The following is a 19,045-nucleotide window of genomic DNA, read 5'->3' on the forward strand; positions in this document are numbered from 1 at the left end:
TACAGGTAGGTCTGATTTGAGAAACAAAACCCTACAGCCTCAGGCAGAGCTTCAGGATGTGAGTTCCAGACCAGCAGGGGCTACAGGGCAAAGTCCTGCCTCCAAAACACCACGTGTGTGCCAACAGATTAAACAACAGATGTTTATTGTCTCACATAAGGTTGCTGCTGGTAGGCGAGATTCTAGAAGCCAGGCTGGGCAGGCCTTTGATTTGAAATCTGCACTAGCTACTGGTGAGGCACCCTCCCCCCAAAGCTGCAACCCAAGCAGGCTGGGCAGTCTTCCCCCATTCAACCTCAAGGGCCCTCCTCTACTACTTCATTGGCAGGGTCAGGGTCACCTGGTTGTGTTTGGGCTCTGAAGACAAACCAGCATCTGTCCAGACAAGGCCAGACCCAGTGGGGGCCTCCAGCCCCACCTTCCTGGTAAGACCCCTGCTGGAACTTGTCAGTTTAAGGAAGCCAGCTCATGGGGACAGACCACTGTGTGGCCACCGACCACGGGCCTAGGAGTCAGCACCATCCTCTTCCTCGGGCAGGATCTCCAGACTACTGTCAGGCTGTGGGGCTGTGTCTGCATGCAGCAGTGGAGCTGGCGGGGCCCGGGTGGGTGACAGCGGCAGAGGGGAGGCTGGGGGTGAGGGGCTGTTGAGCTCTGTAGGTGGCGCCAGCCCCAAGACCTCCTGCACATTGTGTGGCAGCTCCTGCGGGCAGGAGGCCAGACAAGAGTCAATGGGAGTCAGCAGAAGCTGCTGGGATAGGAGGACAGAATAGGAGTGGGACACTCGGGCTCACCGGGCAGGCAGTTAGCTGGCGGTACAGGGCCTCGGCCCGCGTCAGTACATCTTCCACACTCAGCTTCATGGTCAACTCATTGATGTGCTGTGGGAGAGGGTGGGTCAGGATGTGCCCTCCTCACACCCACATGACAAGCGAGTCTCTCCGCAACCTGCCTTGTGCAGGAGATGGAAGAAGGGAATAGGGCGTGGCTGACTCCCTCCCCCCAGGGAGCTCATGGTCCGCCTGGGAGGTTGGTCAGCCTTCCTGGCCTGCAAAAATGCAGAGTGCTCCCTGTTCTCAGACCCAGATGCTGGAGGGGGAAGGAACCCAGATTCCTGCAGTGGAGAAGGAGTATGACCCCACTGGGCTGCTCTAGGGGTGCAGAGCTAGCAGCCTGCTATAAGGGATGAGGGAAAACGATGGTCCTACCCACCAACCCCATCCACCTGGGGCTCACAGTTCACCTATGTGTTCTATAGTCCTCAATGCTAGCACCAAACACTGCAGGTACACAGACTGCACATGGGGGCGGGGGGCCTGCCTCACCTCACCTTAAGGATCTCATTGGAGCCAAAGCCTGACAGCATGAGGGTGTCCCGCTCCATGTCCAGGATGGCACAGGCCACCAGCAGGTGTAAATTTGGGCCAGGAAGCCCAGTCCATAGCACCTAGGAATGTCAAAATGAATCTCTAGCTGGGCATGGTGGCACACACCTTTAATCCCAGCGCTTGGGAAGCAGAGGTAAGAGAATCACCATGAGCTTGAGGCTACCCTGGGACTAGTGAATTCCAGGTCAGCCTGGGCTAGAATGAGACCCTACCTCAAAAAACCTTAAGCATGGTGGCACATGCCTCTAATCCCAGCATTTGGGAGGCAGAGGCAGGAGGACTGTCATGAGTTTGAGGCCACCCTGAGACTTCATAGTGAATTCCAGGTCAGCCTGGACAAGAGTGAAACCCTACCTCGAAAAAAGAAAGAAAGAAAGGCACCACTCTGGTCATCCCAGCTCCCTTCAACCTCCCAGCACCTCCAACAGTCTTTCCACCCAAGCATGCTGACCCACCTCCCACAGCCGCAGGATATCAGGGAAGGGGAACTCTCTCTTGAACCAGATGAGTAGCCACCGGAAGCAGAAGCAGAGTGAACCGGAGTCCTGGGAGTCTGCAAGGATGGTAGGCTAGATTTAGCCTACCTGTGTCCCAGTCTGGGTCACTACAGTAGAACCAAGTGCCAGAAACCCCAGTGCAGACAAGTGGCATGCATAGCTGAACCTGGGACCTGTCCTGATGCCACCACTGGGACTTCCCCTCAGACTAGCAGAGTTAGGGAGAAAGACCACTACACCAAAGACCTTAGCCTTGTGCTGGGAATGGTAAGCACCTTGGCACCTCAATCTACTGTGGCCAGCCAAGATGTCAGCAGCTGTGAATAAACTGCAAGGCAGTGATAACAAGCTGCAAAAGCACGTGTGGCCGTAGACTCCTAGAAGTGTAACTTAAGCAACACTGGACCATGCATAATCAGAACAACCAACAAGTGGGCCAATCAGTCCTAGAGGTCCTCCAGAGCTGCACTTCAGACTTGACACAGGCAGTTGTGTGCCTGTGCCCTGGGAAGTAACATTGCTTTTTTCTTCTTTTTGAGGTAGGGTCTTGCTCAGCCCAGGCTGATCTGGCACTCACTCTGGCCTCAAAACTCACAGCGTTCCTCCTACCTCAGTCTCCTGAGTGCTGGGATTAAAGGCATGTTCCACCACACCCAGAAGAGAAAATAGGTCTGCCAGGGCCTCCAGCCCCTGCAAAGGAGCTCCAGAGGTGTGCACCACTTTGTGTCTTGATCGCTATCTTTCCAGCCCAGTATTGCTTTTCTAAGGCCTTTTACTTCCTTTTCAGTGAGGTAAGGCCAGGGATATGCCACCTCATAGCTCAGCATGTTCCTAAAGCTTCCTTAAGGTAATGTCCATAAAAAATTGTATTTAGGGGCTGAAGGGATGGCTTAGTAGTTAAGGCATTGGCCTGCAAAGCCAAAGGACCTAGTTTCGATTCTCAAGGACCCATGTAAGCCAGGTGCACAAGGTGGTGCATGCATCTGGAGTTCATTTGCAGTGGCTGGAAGCCCTGGCACACCCATTCTCTCTCTCTCTCTCTCTCCCTTTCCCTCTCTCAAGTAAATAAAAATATTTTTAAAAAATTATATTTAGCCAGCATGGTAGCACACGCCTTTAATCCTAGTGCTTGGGAGGCAGAGGTAGAAGGAGCACCTTGAGTTCAAGGCCACCCTGAGACTACATACTGAATTCCAGGTCAGCCTGAGCTAGAGTGAGACCCTACCTCAAAAAACCAAGATAAATAAATAAATAAAAATACACACAGAACACACACACACACATGCATGCCAGATGTGGTGGCACACACTTTTAATTCAGCACTCAGGAGGCAGAGAGAGAAGGATCACTGTGTTTGAGGCCAGTCTGGGACTACAGAGTGAGGTCCAGATTAGCCTGGGCTAGAGAGAGACCCTACTTCAAAAGAAAAATCATGTGCGTGTGTGTATGTGCGCACATGAGCACACCACTTTGATCCAGCTTTACATGGGACCTGGGAAATTGAACTTAGTTTGGCAGGCTTCTTAAAAAAGGGCCTTTAACTACTGAGCCACCTCCCCATTTCTCCAGCACTTTATAACTGAACAGGTAATGACAAAGATCCCCACTGAGAGACAGAGAACAAGTCTCACCTGACCAAAGTGACAGGTCATTCCTAGAAAGTACTGGGCAGGTGAAGGTGGACATAAAGGACAGAAGGGGGACAGAATGAAGCTAGTACCTACTATGAAGATACTCCCTCCACATAGGCTTTCGGTGCCAGGTTACACAGGATGTTTTTCTCCTTCAAATCAGGATCAAATGTCCTGGATGTCCTCTGTGATTGCCCACAGAGAATCCCTTCTGGCCCACGCCCTTCCTGCCTCCACCAAGACATACCCAGGAAGTCACAGAGTGGCTGGTCCAGCACCCTCAGCAGCAGCAAGAGCTGGCCAAGCTGCCGCTTCATGGTCTCCTGGCTCTCTTCAAAGTTCCCATGCTGGGGTGAGGTGGCAGGGTGTTAGGAGCATACATGATTCAGTGCCTGGAACACACCCTGCCCTGTACCCCCACCCCAACTCACCACAAGCTCCATGAAACCACAAAAACACCAGAAGGCATCCACTTCATTCTGAACAACGAAGAGGATTGGGGACAGGAGGTCACTCATGCCCTGGACATAGCCTAAGGAGACAATGGGGTAAGTGCTGGTGTTCTAGGCACAGGGTGCCCAGCCCACCCCCAACACGGCGCGCACCCAGGTCAAAGTGGTACATGCAGTAGGTGAGGAGGATGTCATTCAGCAGGCCCAGCCCTGGGTTCTCCGGGCCCTCATAGAATTTGTTGGTCCTGTCCGTGCGGCTCACGTCTCTCTCTGCAGTGACCAAACAATGCCAACATGAGAATAGTATGGATGTCCTCACTGGCCCCCGCATCAGCCTAACTCTTCTGCTTGTAGGCAGCCCCTAGCTTTGGGCTTGTGCTGGGAAGGGAGTGGGGCTGCACCCTAATAACACTGATGCTGTTGAGGCCATGTCTGTAAGTGAGGAAACCAAGGTTCAGGGAAGCTCAGCCACCTGCTACAACTTCCATTGAAAAGTTGGAGGGCTGCTGCTTGACCCCAAGGCCTCTTCCCACTCAGCACCCTATCTCCCCCACATGTCCTCCCTAGATAGTTGTCCCAACTATTTTCCCTCCTATCTTCCCCTCATGCCCACCAATGAGGCTGCGGTATCCATGCAGAAGTGAGTTCCTCCGCTCCTGCTCAGGACTCACGGATTTCCACTGCAGCTTCATGCGGAAATACTCATCCCTAGGGTGAAGGGAGAACAGCCACTATAGCCCTCACCAGAGATGGCATAAAGCCTAGGAAGCCCTACTTGCACCCTGGTCACCCCTGCCTTGATCACACAGATGTAGGTGAGCCACCTGTTCCTTCTTGTCACCACCCTTTTCTTTCACCCTTACTCATATATCAGATTAGACCACCTGGGGAGCTTTTGGTAAATATGTCCTCCCTGCTGGAAAAGACAGGCACTGAGACACCTGCAGAGCCTTACAAGGGGCCAGATATGGCAGGTGCATGACACCAGGAATGAGCCAAGATGGGCCCCAAGTGCAATGCAAAGCTACAATTACTCCAATAGCATGATGGCATGATGTCAGAATGGAAAGGGCCAGATGGGTCTGGATTAACTGCCATCTCCCTGAACAAAAGGGTTTCCAGCCTAGAGCCATAAAAGTAACCTAAACACTGCTCATGCTGTCTGTCCCCAAGAACACTGTTGCTATGATGGCCCAAGGGGACCCACTGATCCAACTTAAGCAATGGGGTGACATCAAGGCCAGAGTTGCATAAGGCAGAGATGTCCAAAGAACACAGGGGGCAAGACTCACGTTTTCTTGCGTATGTGGGCTTTGTGCTCCTCTGCAGAATCCTCCCAGCTGAGGTAACCCAGGAGGAACTTCCAGGCCTCCCTCCGCAGACCAGGGCTCAGACCCTGGGCACAGCGAACAGATGAGTGAGGGACCTCAATTTAGCCATTCACCAGTGTCCTATCTTCCACCCACCAGCACTCACCCCTGAGAAAATCCGGTTCTTCAACTCTGGGACTTGCTGCAGGCGGCCCTCAGGACCCATGTGACGGGCCCACTCCTCCTCTGTAACTGGAGGACCCCGCTCCACAGCTGGCCGTGGCCCCAGTTCCACCTGTGGAGATACAGGGTAGGTGACAGACAAGATAGGAAGTTTGTCTCACCCAACCTCCATTTGAGTGCTGGGCCCTTTTTGGCCTGAGGACCACTAAGCAAGTAGAGGCAGAAAGCATCCCCTTCTCTGGCCTATAGCAAAATGGCCCCAATAACAGCCACCACAGCCAGGCCTATACTCCCAGCCACTCAGGGGGCTAAGGCAGGAAGGTCAAAACTTCAAGGCAACTAAGCAACTGAGAGACCCTGTCTCAAAAAGTAATGAGGGCTGGGCGTGGGAGTGCACACCTTTAATCCCAGCACTCAGGATGCAGATAGGAGGATTGCCATGAGTTCAAGGCCACCCTGAGATGACATAGTGAATTTCTGGTCAGCCTGAGCTAGTGCAAGACCCTACTTTGAAAAACCCCAAAAAAAGTAATGAGGGTTGAGAATGTAACTCAGCAGTACAGCTCCTGCCTAGAATCCACAGTGAGGGGCTGGAGTCATGGCTCAGAGGTGGGGCTCCTGCCTAGAATCCACAGTGAGGGGCTGGGGGCGGCTCAGAGGTGGGGCTCCTGTCTAGAATCCAGTGAGGGCTGGGGGCATGGCTCAGAGGTAGCGCTCCTGCCTAGAACCTAGTCAGGTGCTGGGGGTGTGGATTAGAGGTAGAGCTCCTGCCTAGACTCCACAGGGAGGGGCTGGGGCGTGGCTCAGGGGTAAAGCATAGCATAGCATACACAAGGCCCTGGATGGTGCACACCTTCAATCCCAGCACTCAAGAGGCTGAGGTAGGAAGGCTGCTGTAAGTTCAAGACCAGCCAGGGACTACAAGATGAATTCCATGTCAGCATCGGCTACAGCAAGACCCTACCATGAAACAAAACACAACCCTGCCACCAGGTGTGCTCAGTGTCTGGCCCAGTGATCAAGCTTTCTGTGAAGTCACTTTGTATGCAGCCCCAGCAGGGAGGTACTACTACCTTCTCCATGTATCAGGGAGGAAACAGAGGCTGATGTCATATGCCCCATGACACAAGCCCCAAGAGAGTGATTTGACACTCACACAAGAGATGACCTCGAAGCCAGGCTCAGGCTCATCATCAGGTGGTTGGGGGAGGTCAGGGGAGGAGGCACCTTCAGTGTGTGGCTGCAGGGCTCCCCGGAAGAAGTTGGTCACTCTGGAGAAGCTGCTGAAGGTGGTGGAGTAGGGGTCCTGAAGGAAGCGCTGGGAAAGGGTGACAGTTGTCACAGCTGTCTGGATACAACCCCCATACCTCAGCCCTACCCAGCTGGCCAGTGCAGAGGACACTCACTGACACCACGTTGGAACTGTCCTGATCAAAGAGCTGCAGGTGGTGAAAGGAGTTGGACAGGGCAGAGGAGTCATGTGGAAAGACAAGGTAAAGTCGGGAGTCCTGCGGAGAGCTGCAAGGAGGGGATGCACAGGTGACCACAGGTGGACAGACCTTGTATCTTTATGTCCCTCCTGCCTAAACTTGCTCCAGGTGTAGTATCCCATTCTCCAGACTTACCACAGGGAGAGGTCTAAGAGCAGAGTTGGGCCTCTGGGTTGACATATGACCCAGGGCTTGCTTCCAAGCTAAGATGACTGCCTCAGGGAGGAGACAATGAAAGGCCTTGTTGGGATGAGAGGGGTGATACTTTCTATGCATCTGGTAACCACTACTACTTTGAATTCCTGCTTGGATGTGCCAGTCCCTCCCTCCTCCTTTCTTCCCTACTTTTGAGAGTCTCTTGTAGCCCAGGCTACCTTGAACTCCCAATTCATGTGCCACAGCCTCCTGAGTACTAGAACTACACGCATCATGCTAATGTCTTTTTAGTTTTCTTAACTCAAAGGGACCTGTGCTTCAGTCATCTCTCTAAGCTCTAGCTGTAGAGGGATAGGGTCTTCAAGAAGTTCTAGTGCAGGGAAATGACTCACCTGGCTAACAGCAGGTAGCGGCTGAGGACACGGAGAAGGGCTCTGGTGCCACCACGGTGGAAGTGCAGAGCAGGCAAGGAACCTCCAGCCTGTGTCACCAGGACCAAGTAGGCCCAGCTGAGGCCTGGTTTGGACCGGCGGATAGACTTGAGCTCCCCTAGGCTTACAGAGAAGGCCCAGGGGCCCCGGGGGGAGCCAGGCTCTGCACCTGTGGGACAGTACTGTGTTTGGCACAGATTGGGAGGCTAGGTCCTCTCAATAGCTTGGTCTCCTGAGGCTCTACCTAAATGTAACCTTGCCCCAGTCTCTGTGAATTCTGGACTACATAAAATGTACAGAAAGCCTGTAGACCTGAGCATGCTTCTGCCTAGGTTCTCCATGGCCTTTAGTTTAAAGCCAGTATTCCTCAATCTGATATTCAAGGTCCTACAGGTCTGTTCTGACCCCCACCCTATCTCATCTCCTACTCCCTCTTTGTTCCAAACTCTATTTGAGCCATGACAAAAAGGTTTGGACACTCCCAATGCCCCTGGCAGCCTCCTCTATGCTGGTACAGGAAACTGCTAAATATCTTTCAGAGGGGAAGTTCTGGTCTGTATGTGTCATTCCTTCCTGAATGATGTCCTTCTCAGAACTCTGACCCTTTCTTTCTCTTGGTTTCCATACTTCTGACTTCAGCATGGTACAAACAGCCCTGTATATAGCTGCTTCCTGCCCACCAGCTTGGAAACCTTCAGGACAGAGTTTATAGAGGTACCCAGAGGTGGTCACTCCAATCTCCTAGCCCAAAAAGGTAGTATCTGGCAGCTATCTTGCTAGTGGGCAGCACTGACCACTGACAGTAAAATGTACCCCTACCTAACTCCATCACAGGCACCATTCCACTTACCTCTCCTGGGCTCTGAGTGATGGGGCCATGGCCGCACCGTGCTGATGACAGCCCAGTCAGGTTCATAGCCTGGGTCAAAGGTGGGTTCCTCTTCTGAGGTGGTAGATTCAACCCCACTGGAGTCCTTGGAAGAAGGAGAAAGAATGAGGGGCTGTGGACTCACAGTTTGCAGCTTGGAGCTCCAAGGCTCCATAAGAAGGCAGTACTGTGGAACAGAGAGGAAAACAGGCACAAAAAAGGCACCACACTTGCTCAGGGTACACTAGGGAAGTCACGGATGAGCCATGCCTGGAATTCAAGTTTCTCAGAGCACAAGAAGACAAGCACTACCTGCCAGGTGGCACTGCTGAGAGACTGGCTGAAGTCACAGGGCTTAAAATAAGCTGTGAGTATCTGGGTGTGATGGCACATGCTTATAGCACCAGCACTCAGGAGGCAGAGGTAGGAGGATCGCCATGAGTTCAAGGCCACCCTGAGACTACATAGTGAATTCCAGGTCAGCCTGAGCTAGAGAGAGACTCTGCCTAGAAAAACCAAATAAAATAAAATAATCTGTGAGTATACAGTGAAATAGACAAAACATTTCCCGGGAACCATAATTGAGTCACAGAGACAGAAGTCAGGAACACCAGCAACGATGCAGAGGAATGAGAACCTGCACACACTGCTGGTAGACACACAAAATGTCACAGCTTCTAGAAAAAATAGCAAGGTAGACACTCAGAAGACAAATGTTAGCCCAAGGAGCAGCTAGGGATGTGGTGAGTGGAAGAGCTTCTGCCTAGAGTTCACAGTGAGGATGGAGGCATGGCTCAGTGGTAGAACACTTGTTAACAGTATGCACAAGTCCCTGGGTTCAATCCCCAGCTCTGAGTTATCAGCACAAAAACACACCTAATTTCTTACAAGCAATATCACTCATAATAGCCAAAAGTGGGAACAACCCAACTGTCTTCCACTTCTGTGGGATGGTTCAGCCTAACCCAGGAATGAATTGCTGATACCAGTTATAACATCGAGAGACCTTAAAAACCGCAAAGCTGGGCTACAGGGATGGCTTAGCTGTTAAGGCATTTGCCTGCAAAGCCAAAAGACCCAGGTTCAGTTCCCCAGGACCCATGTTAGTCAGATGCACAAGGGGGAACATGCATCTGGAGTTCATTTGCAGTGGCTGGAAGCCCTCCCTGGTGTGCCCATTCTCTCTCTCTGCCTCTTTCTCTGTCAAATAAATAAATAAAAATTTTAAAAAGTAAAAAGAAAACAAAAAAAACACAACGCCATGGGCTAGAGAGATGGCTTAGTGGTTAAGGTGCTTGCCTTCAAAACGTTATGACCCAGGTTAGGTTTCTCATTACCCACATAAGCCAGATACACATGGTGGCACATGTATCTGGAGTTTGTTTGCAGTGGCTAAAGACCCTGGCATGCCCATTCAGTCTCTCTTAAAAAATAAAATAAATAATATTTTTTTAAGCAAGAATCTGTTGCAAAACAAACTTAAGAACAATTTTATCTGCCCGGCATGGTGGTACACACCTTTAATCCCAGCACTCAGGGAGCAGAAGTAGGAAGATCACTGTGGTGGTTTGAATAGATGGCCCCCAATATATTCAGTTCTTTATTGTTTGTAGTTTGCATCTGCTGGCTACCTGGCTGGAGGCAATGTCACTGGGTGATCTTAAGGTGTGGTGGAGGGTTTCTGATTTCAATCTAAAGATATGCAAAGTGTGCCTAGCTGGAGTTCCTGAAGTGTGTTGTGGCTTTTGACCTTTTAGGCTTGTGCTTCTTCTCTCTCTCTGCTTGGGCATGTGAAGGCAGGCCAGCTTCTTCTGCCATTATGGAACTTCCCCTGGATCTGTAAGCTTCAATAAATATCCCTTCCTCCATAACTGCGCCTGGTCTGGAAGTTCATCTCAGCGAACCTGAATCTGTCTGCTACAATCACCATGAGTTTGAGGCCACCCTGAGACTACATAGTGAATTCCAGGTTAGCGTGGGTTACAGTGAGACCCTATCTCAAAAAAAAAAATCTACATTCTTGTGTTGGGGGTGGGGGAGGGTGCCCAGGGTCTTCTGCCACTGTAAATTGGCACCAGATACTCACAACCATCTTTTTGTTTGTTTTGAGGAAGGGTCTCACTATAACCCAGGCTGACCTGGAATTCACTCTGTAGTCTCAGGATGGCCTCAAACTCACCATAATCCTTCTACCTCTTCCTCCTGAGTGCTGGGATTAAAGGTGTGCACTACACTTGGCTGCAACCACTTTTTGCATCCAGCTTTATGTTCATGGCGGGAAAAGTTGAACCTGGGCCAGCAGGTTTTGCAAGCAAGCACCTTTAACCACTGAGCCATCTCCTCAACCCCTCAAAAAACTTAAATATTCATGGGCTAGGTAAATGGCTCACTGTTCATTTGCAAAGCCTGCCAGCCTGGGTTTGATTCCCCAGCCACTCATATAAAAGCCAGATCCAAAAAGTGGCATACATTTCTGGTATTCACTTGCAGCAAGAAGAGATCGTGGCATGCCATAAACACCCACAGGCAAATAAGTTTAAAAAAATTTAAATTCATTATTATTTATTTCTTTGGTTTTTCAAGGTAGGAGTTTGCTGAAGCCCCCACTGACCTGGAATTCACTGTAGTCTCAGGGTGGCCTCGAACTCATGGCAATCTTCCTACTTCTGCCTCCTGAGTGCTGGGCTTAAAGGCATGTGCCATTTCGCCCAGCTGACACTTTTAGATTTTTAAATTGTATTATAAAGTAAATTTTGCCGGGTGTGGTGGCGCACGTCTTTAATCCCAGCACTCGGGAGGCAGAGGTAGGAGGATCGCCGAGAGTTCGAGGCCACCCTGAGACTACATAGTGAATTCCAGGTCAGCCTGAGCAAGAGTGAGACCCTATCTCTCGAAAAACCAAAATAAATAAATAAAATAAATATAAAGTAAATTTTCATCATAAGTGAGTTACCAGTTCTTACTGTGGGTACGTTGTGCATACAAGAAAAGCTGCTGGTGATAATCTATGAAGGACAAGAGGGAACAAAATGTGTAAGAACCCAGGGAGAGGGAATAGAGGTGGCAGCCTCAGGGAGACAAGTCCTCTGTAGGAGACTGAAAATACATCAAAACAGGCCACTCCCTTCAGGAAAATGGCACCTATCTGCTTAGGATGCAGAACTCCCCCAGGGAGTAGAGTAAGCGGGCTTCTGCTCATTTGACAGAGAACAGGAGACACATGGAGACAAATGGAAAGAGAGGCCCTACCAGGCTTCCAGCCAGCCTCACACTTTTTTTTTTTTTTTTTTTTTTTTCAGAGAGAGGGAGAGAGACTTTATTTATGCGCAGACCTCTGCTGGCTGATGAAAAAACCTGACAGATGCCCTGGACTCAGACTGCAGCCTCACACTTTTATGTGGAAGGGCTTCTCCTTCCACTGCCCACCAGGACACATGACTGAGGGAGGGGAAGTGTGGGGAGCTTACCTTCTTGGAGAAGAGGATCTGAGTGGGGTCACCAGCTTCCTCTACGGGAGCCCAGTGCAGGAGGACGTCACTGTCCTGAAGGAAGAGGGAGAAATCAGTAGGTGCGATCAATCCTCCCCGCTTCCCTTCTGCAGTTTCCGCTTCACAGCCCTCATTCCAATTCCACCCTAGCCATTAGTAGTTCTGAAAGATGTTGTCTTCATCCCGCTGGGGCTCACCTTCTCCACGACACGAATGACACCCGCAATGAGGGAGTCTGGGTCCTGGTGCTTCCGGGCGCTGGTGTGCAGGTACACGCCTCCCTTCTCAAACACCACCTAGGGGAAAAGTGGAAGCCAATGGGGCCAGGGGGCGTGGCAAGAGTGGCAGCCAATAAGGGCAACACCCAGTAGAAGCTAGTCTAAGGGGCGGAGCCATGGTGGGAACCAAAGGGGGCAAACAGTTCCCAGGTGAGGTGTCCTGAGACCCTGACCGAGGGGCTGGCGGGGTGAGCCCCGGAAGATCAGCCTGGCACGCCGTTCGGGAGTGGGTGTGCATTCCACGGGGGCGGGGCCGAGATAAAGTCCCCTTTGGGATGGTGGCGGGCAGGGTGACAGTGCGTTTATGGGGAACAGGGCTTGGTAAGGCGCTGCCAGGACTGCGAGTGCCCCTGCACAGCGGGAAAAGGAAGCCCACCATCATGAGGAAGCGCTTCGTATAGACAGAAGCGAGGGAATTGGTCCCGAGTACTTACCCTGTAGTCGGATCCTTCCATAGCCGCAGCCGAAGCCCCACTGCCCGCCTCCTTTTCCGGGTCAATGTGGTGTTACTTCCGGAAAGGACATTCCCACTCAATACCAGATAATGGTAGCGACCGTACCCAGTTAAAGAGCGAGTGGACGAAACCATCCTTCAGAATGGGGTAAACTATAAGAGTTCAAAGTCACATGGCGTCAACCGTGAGGCAGAGATGGATAGCTTAGAGGGCGCAGGCGCAGCGTGCCACTTTGCACCGCGAAGTAAACAAGTAGGAGGGCCCCTGAGCTGCACCCACTAGCTCGTGATCCCCGGGAACGCCCCCAGCTCCATATTTTATAGTGGCAGCGAAGTCCATAAGGTCCCATTTTGCTCGAGGGCACGGCCGTAGCGGGTTGGCAAGGGCCATGTTAATGCGGGGCACTACCATATCTCTGTTGGGCGCGACAACCAAGTGTTGGAAAAGAGGAACAGCGAAAGGACAAGGTGAGAGGAGCGGTGCATCACCAGAGGCGCTGAGGGAATGGGGATAATGGGATGAAGCCTTCAGTACCCCCGGAAGCGAAGCTGTCCCATGCGATTTCCTGAGTCACCGTTGGAGACAAAGTGGGCTGAGACGCCATTTTGAAGCTGGGCAAACCGAAGCAAGAAATGCTGCCATATGTAGGTTGGCGGGAGGGAGAGCCCATATGCATCAGAGGCATATGAAACCAGACTTTCGGTCATATCGTGAGGAGAACCATTTTCCTCTACTTCTGTGGAAGAAGTTGATTTCGAATGAGGGACGTCAGGTCGCTTTTCTTAGTTCGTTATCCTCAGTGAGCCTGGAAGGACAGCCATATTTGTTGAGGGCAAGTTGAAATTGTATAGGTAGGTTTCTGCGTTGGCTTTCACCATATTTGTTACGGGCACACTACTGTTACGATTGGGACGAAGCCTCTCGTTGCCATTTTCGTTTTTGGCGCTCAGGATAAGGGAGGAGGAGAGTACAGGATGGAGGCGGTGCGGCCTCACGGACGTGACGCAAGGCGCCGCCATGACTTTTGAGGGCGGCGACGGCGCCGGGCCGGCCATGCTGGCTACGGGCACGTGAGTGCAGGCGTCGTTGTGGACCGGGCTGTGGGGAGGGTTTGGCCTCCTGAGGCTGAGGGGCGCTGGGAGGGCGAACGGTACCTGGTGGGGTACGGCCTGCAGAAATCGGCAGGTAGAGATCGCCTAGCGGCCCTTGACTGAGCCCTGGAAAGGCGTCTCCCGCGGGGACCGTCAAGTCTGACCCAAGGCAAATCTTAGACACGCCTTATCGTCCGCGGTGCAGACCGACCAGGGTTCCTACCTTAGCCGTGGACCAAGTCCACGGGGTTCCAGGGTCGCTCCAGTATTCGGGGCGCCCTCACCTGCCCTAGGGCGGGACTTCCGGCCCTGGCCCCCACCTGGGCGGGATTTCCTGTTTTCTTCCTGGGACAGGGTCCTGTGGACCCCGGGTGTAGTTGGGCTCTACACCCAGCAGTTCTTTGTGGCCACGTCCACGTTAACAGGCGGGCCGTTAACAACCCCGATTCCTGAGCGGGGGGGAGGGGAGGTTCTGTTTTGTGCCCTGTCCTGAGAGGCGCTCTTGCTTACTGCCCGCCTGTCCCATTGTCTCAATTCCTAACAGGTGACAGGCCTTGGCAGAGGTCCAAGTAAGTCCCCTCCATTGCTGCCTTCACCAGTCACTCACCTCTTATTTCCACACTGCAGCCCTGTGGCTTACTCAGAAAATATATCGTAGGGCCTACTGTCTTCCACCCCTTCCCCTCTGCTCAGACTAGAATGGGCCAGGCCGTATGACCTTGGACGAGTCAGTTCTTTGCCCTGATCCTCGATTTCTGTCCTCCATTCAGATAGGAAGGACATGAGGTGTGTGTGGGAATCGCTGGCCACCTCCTGGTGTTCTAGAGCCTGGAGGTTTAGCACACAGCATCAACCCCACTTCTGCCTTGCAGCTTGCATGCCTTCTGACAGGTGTCTCCAAGTCGAGATGGGAAGACGGGAGATCACATCGGCTGAGACAGGCAGGGTGGTGGTCAGATTGCCAGTGGTCTGTTGGATCCAGACTGCCTGAGGTCCAGCTCCAGCTCTGCCTGTGACCCCAGAGTCTCAGTGCTGAATCTCCCTGAGTCCAAGTTTGCTACTGTAAAGTGGGGTGATAACTGCTGCTCCTTCATAGAGGTGGGAAGGATAATGACCCCTCGCCCTACCTGGCAATGAAATACTAGGCAAATCCTCTCTTCACCGTGGGCTGGGGTGCTCACTCTTCATCTTGGTGTGGAATCCCTGCATGAGTAGACTCAGCAAGAGCAAGCTGCCTTCTATGGGTGACTGACATGGGGCTTGCAAATTGAACTCTCTGCTTCCTTTCCCTGTGGCCCTGGCGGCCTTGAATTCCTCCAGTAGCAGATGTGCTCACTAACTCCAAGGAGGCTCCGCAGCTGTCCTGCAGTTCTAGCTCATCCCCTCTGGGTGAGTGAGTGGTCCAAGGTCACACTTTTGAGCCAGGGTGGGCACCCAGATCTCTGTCCTTGAGGAATTCAGTCTGATGGGAGGATGGAGGTGGTGGTCTAACTGTTACGTGCTTGAAAGGAGGGAGCCTCTGGTTCCTCTGGAAGGTTTCTGAAGAAGCCCTAGACCACATGTTGAGAACCTGTCTCAAATCCTGAAACCATGGGCTGGGGTCAAAGCCCTAGGCTTGATTCCCAGCACTGAATAAACTAAGTATAGGGGTGTACAGCTGTAATCCCAGCATTGGGGAAGTAGAGGCAGGAGGATCAGGAGTTCAAGTTCTTCCTTGGCTACATTAGGAATTGGAGACTAGCCTCTGCTATATGAAATGTAGACCTTGTCTCAAAACAAAAAACAAATAAACATGGTTTTAATGCTCACAACAAACCACATGCCAGGGACTTATGACTTGGAAGTGGAACAGGGAAATACCAAGAAGTGGGGCTAGAAACAGTAGGGCCCAGTGAGGTGTGGGAGGCAAGACATCCGAAAAGTACCAGGCTTGGGCAAGGCATCCAGCTCAGCTAAGACAAAGTGGATTGGGGGGCAGGGCAGGAGTGGCACCAGTGCATGTGGTCTCAAGATGAGGGGACAGTGTGGCAGCCAGACCTCAGCCCCTCTGTCCTGCTCTGGCCCACAGGGCGCGGATGGCGTCAGGGCGGCCAGAAGAGCTGTGGGAGGCCGTAGTGGGGGCTGCAGAGCGCTTCCGAGCTCGCACTGGTACGGAGCTCGTGTTGCTGACTGCAGCACCACCACCACGTCCAGGGCCCTGTGCTTATGCAGCCCACGGACGAGGGGCCCTGGCTGAAGCTGCCCGCCGCTGCCTCCACGACATCGCCCAGGCACACCGGGCAGCCGCTGCCGCCAGGCCTCCAGGGCCCCCACCAGCACCACAGCTACCCAGCCCTGCCCCGAGCCCTCCACGAAGGCTAGCCCTGGCCAGGGAGGATGATGAAGATGATGAGGATGATCCCACAGAGACGGAGACTTCTGGGGAGCGGCTAGGTGGCAGTGATAATGGAGGTGAGCCAGCGGGGAGGGACTGCAGTGATACCCACCCAGTGAGCTGCCCACAGTTCTCTGTCCTGGAGGTAGAACTGCTGGTCTCTGGACAATTGTCCCAGGGCATGCTGTGCACCCTTAAGACAGTCATTTCTCTCTCAAGCTCACACCAGGTCTGGAGACATCTGTGTGGGAGCATTGAGGGGTTCTGGTCTAGCTAAGTGGAGCACCGCACAAGACTTCCTGGGAGCTGTGGGGGACACCTGTTTCTTAGGAGGGAAGGGTAGGGGCTGGAGGAGAGCTGAGTCACCAGTTAAGCAGCTTCCTTACAAAGTCTGACAGACTAGGTTCAATTCAATTCCTGAGTATCCATATAAAGCCAGATGGCACAAAGTGGAATATGCATCTGAAGTTCACTTTCAGTGACAAGTGGTCCTGGTGTGCCCATTCTCTTGCTCCCTCTCTGCTTGCAAGTTAATAAAAATTGAAAAAGCAAAAAGGGAAGGAGCCAGGCATGGTGGCTCACTTGCGAGGCAGAGGGAGGTAGGACGGTTGCTTTGAGTTCAAGTCCAGCCTGAACTACAGAGTTCCAGGTCAGCCTGGGCTACAGTGAGATCTTATCTCGGAAACAAAAAGGGGGGGGGTACTGTTTCCTCCCTGGGAGGTTTGGGTCATATGTTCCCAGCAAACCTTGGAGGTACCACGTTTCTTCAGCGGTTGTTGGCACCTGAGGGTGAGGATGTGGCAGAGGTACCCTCAGGCCATGGTGACTGTTGTTGGCCTCATGGAATGGGACAGAGACCTGACTGGCTGGACCTGTCCCTCCTGCAGGACTCTTTGTGATGGACGAGGATGCCACCCTCCAGGACCTTCCCCCCTTTTGTGAGTCCGACCCTGAGAGCACAGATGGTAAGTATCTAGGCTGGGGGTGGAGGCGGCTGGGACAGGGGCAGGGACTGAGACTGAAGTTCCCCTGGGTCACAGATGGCAGCCTGAGCGAGGAGACTCCTGCTGGCCCTCCAGCTTACACAGTGCCCCAGGCCTCGACGCTGCCCACCCAGCAATATGCCAAGTCCCTGCCCGTGTCCGTGCCAGTGTGGACCTTCAAAGAGAAGAGGACAGAGGCACGCTCCTCAGACGAGGAGAATGGGCAGGTAAGGCAGCAGTGGCGACAGTTTATAGAGAGGTGCTGCAGGGCCCGGGGCTCCTTCCGAGTCACGCTCCAAGGAAGGCTAAGCGTCCCTTCCAGATGGGGTAACTGAGGCTGAGACCACCCCACCCATGTCTGGTCCCTTCCAGGCTAGCCTTATTGTACTGTAAGTCCTGGAAGCAGGGTGGAAAAACGGGCCTTGAGAATGGTGGACTTCTTGAAGTCTCTGCTGGAGCCAGGAAAGAGGCCCCTTCCCCTGGATCAGATCAGTATTGGGTCTTCCCACCTGGAGAAGGGCTTCTAGGACGTCTAGCTAGAAGGGCAGATGCCTACCCTCCCCATTGGCTCTCTGCAGCCCTCCTCCCCAGACCTGGACCGGATCGCGGCGAGCATGCGCGCGCTAGTGCTACGGGAGGCCGAGGATACCCAAGTCTTCGGGGATCTGCCCCGGCCACGGCTGAACACTAGCGACTTCCAAAAGCTGAAACGGAAATACTGAGCCTCGGGCCAGCGCCGCGCCTCACAGGAGCCGCCTCCCCGCGCTGCTGGCACAGCAGCAGAGCCGCTAGACTTCGGCGCCCTTCCATCCCCAGCCTTCGGGGTCTGGATATGTCGCTCCTTTCTCCGCCCAGCAACAGATTTATTTTTTAAGGGATTGGCCCACTCCCAGGGCGGAGCTAGTTCTAACCTTCTAATAGGTCAGATCTGTTTCTTGTCTAGCAGCAGAAACGTTGCTTGCACGGCATTGGCTCTGTCAGGATCCTGTCAAGGGCTCGATCAATCAACCACCCCAGTCTCTACCCTCAGTTGCTGAATTCTCCTATCTGATTGGTCCCAGCCTCATGGGGGCGTGGCCAAGACCGCCTCCAACCCTGAACTGGCCGAAGCCTTCAGTTTCTGTCTTTACACTACTGGACCAGGTTTCCCCGTTGATAATTGACCTTCTGAAGCCCACTTAGGGATGGCCTCGTCCAGTCCCTGCGTTTGACACCTCATTGGTCCCCTCCATGACAGCCTGTCCATCGAAGCCACCTGGCACGTTACCAGTTCCCTCCCCATCCCAACAGGTGCCTTAAAGGGCTCTCTGTCCCACCCGCCGCCGTGGGGCTCTGGCCTGGCTCTCCAGCCCTGGTGCGGGGAGAATGCAGTGGGCACCGGGAGTCGGGAGGGCGCTCTGGAATTAAAAGAGTTTTCCCTCTGATGGGTGAGCTGTGCTGTGGGTGTTCACTGCAAATCTGGACTTAGTTTAAGTTTTACGAGGTAGAGTCTCTAGCTCAGGGTGGCCTGGAGCTCATGATGATCCTCCTACCTCTGCCTCTGAGTGCTGGGATTAAAGGTGTGCACCATCACGCCCGGCAAACCTGGGTCTATTATCCCCATCTTACAAGTAAGGAAAGGGGCATTCATAGGGACCCCAGTCTTCGCCGGATGAGTGCAGAAGCCAGGACTAGGGAGGCCATCGCCTGAGGCAGCCGCCGTGAAGGAGAGATTTAAGAGCAAGGTCTATCTACACCCTTAAGCTATTGGCATAGATCTAGCTCACTGTGGCTGGCCTCCAACTGAAGATCCTTTGCCTCAACCTCCTGCTTACTGAGATATTGGCCTACACCTTGACCCCAGAAAGTAGAAGCGACTTCTCCACTATGCATACAAGAAAGCTGCAACATCACGGGAAAAGCAGAAAGACGGGTGCATGGTCGGTGTGGTGGGAAATGGGCTTCATGCACCCCCTCAGGAAGGCCAGCTT

General features: G+C 53.1%; 2 protein-coding genes across 6 annotated transcripts; one reads left to right on the forward strand and one right to left on the reverse strand.

The window, feature by feature from the left end:
* Window positions 1–128: 128 nt before the first annotated feature.
* On the reverse strand, window positions 129–12,854 carry Tbc1d17 (TBC1 domain family member 17). The gene is made up of 17 exons (XM_004672214.3): window positions 12,607–12,854; window positions 12,092–12,190; window positions 11,874–11,948; window positions 8,389–8,512; window positions 7,500–7,707; window positions 6,868–6,979; window positions 6,618–6,779; window positions 5,445–5,573; window positions 5,261–5,364; window positions 4,582–4,676; window positions 4,122–4,238; window positions 3,948–4,048; window positions 3,764–3,863; window positions 1,844–1,941; window positions 1,331–1,447; window positions 795–881; window positions 129–703 (listed from the first exon to the last, which is right to left on the reverse strand). Exons 1-17 carry the CDS (start codon window positions 12,625–12,627, stop codon window positions 506–508), a joined length of 1,947 nt encoding a protein of 648 aa, XP_004672271.1. The 5' UTR covers window positions 12,628–12,854; the 3' UTR covers window positions 129–505.
* A 98-nt stretch (window positions 12,855–12,952) lies between these two features.
* Window positions 12,953–18,499, forward strand: Akt1s1 (AKT1 substrate 1). Of its 5 annotated transcripts, none has more exons than XM_045133482.1 (5): window positions 12,953–13,094; window positions 15,787–16,169; window positions 16,980–17,057; window positions 17,133–17,302; window positions 17,654–18,499. In XM_045133482.1, exons 2-5 carry the CDS (start codon window positions 15,794–15,796, stop codon window positions 17,795–17,797), a joined length of 768 nt encoding a protein of 255 aa, XP_044989417.1. In that variant the 5' UTR covers window positions 12,953–13,094; window positions 15,787–15,793; the 3' UTR covers window positions 17,798–18,499. The 5 variants fall into 5 exon arrangements, with proteins under 5 accessions (XP_044989417.1, XP_004672273.2, XP_044989415.1 ...); XM_004672216.2 differs by having other exon boundaries at window positions 12,958–13,697; XM_045133480.1 differs by having other exon boundaries at window positions 12,960–13,478.
* The last annotated feature ends 546 nt before the right edge of the window (window positions 18,500–19,045 follow it).

This window comes from Jaculus jaculus, chromosome 14 (genome assembly GCF_020740685.1).
Source record: "Jaculus jaculus isolate mJacJac1 chromosome 14, mJacJac1.mat.Y.cur, whole genome shotgun sequence".
In the NCBI taxonomy this organism is placed as follows: Eukaryota; Metazoa; Chordata; class Mammalia; order Rodentia; family Dipodidae; genus Jaculus; species Jaculus jaculus.

Bases quoted from the DNA above. Each gene is read 5' to 3' on its own strand.
- Tbc1d17 (XM_004672214.3), bottom strand. From the start codon at position 12,627: ATGGAAGGATCCGACTACAGG. The intron at 11,949-12,091 runs GTGAGCCCCAGC...CTCTTCCTTCAG, and splicing joins TCATTCGTGTCGTGGAGAAG to GACAGTGACGTCCTCCTGCA. The intron at 4,239-4,581 runs GTGGGCATGAGG...TGGTCACTGCAG, and splicing joins TGGATACCGCAGCCTCATTG to AGAGAGACGTGAGCCGCACG.
- Akt1s1 (XM_004672216.2), top strand. From the start codon at position 13,645: ATGACTTTTGAGGGCGGCGACGGCGCCGGGCCGGCCATGCTGGCTACG. The intron at 16,170-16,979 runs GTGAGCCAGCGG...TCCCTCCTGCAG, and splicing joins AGGTGGCAGTGATAATGGAG to GACTCTTTGTGATGGACGAG. The intron at 17,303-17,653 runs GTAAGGCAGCAG...GGCTCTCTGCAG, and splicing joins CAGACGAGGAGAATGGGCAG to CCCTCCTCCCCAGACCTGGA.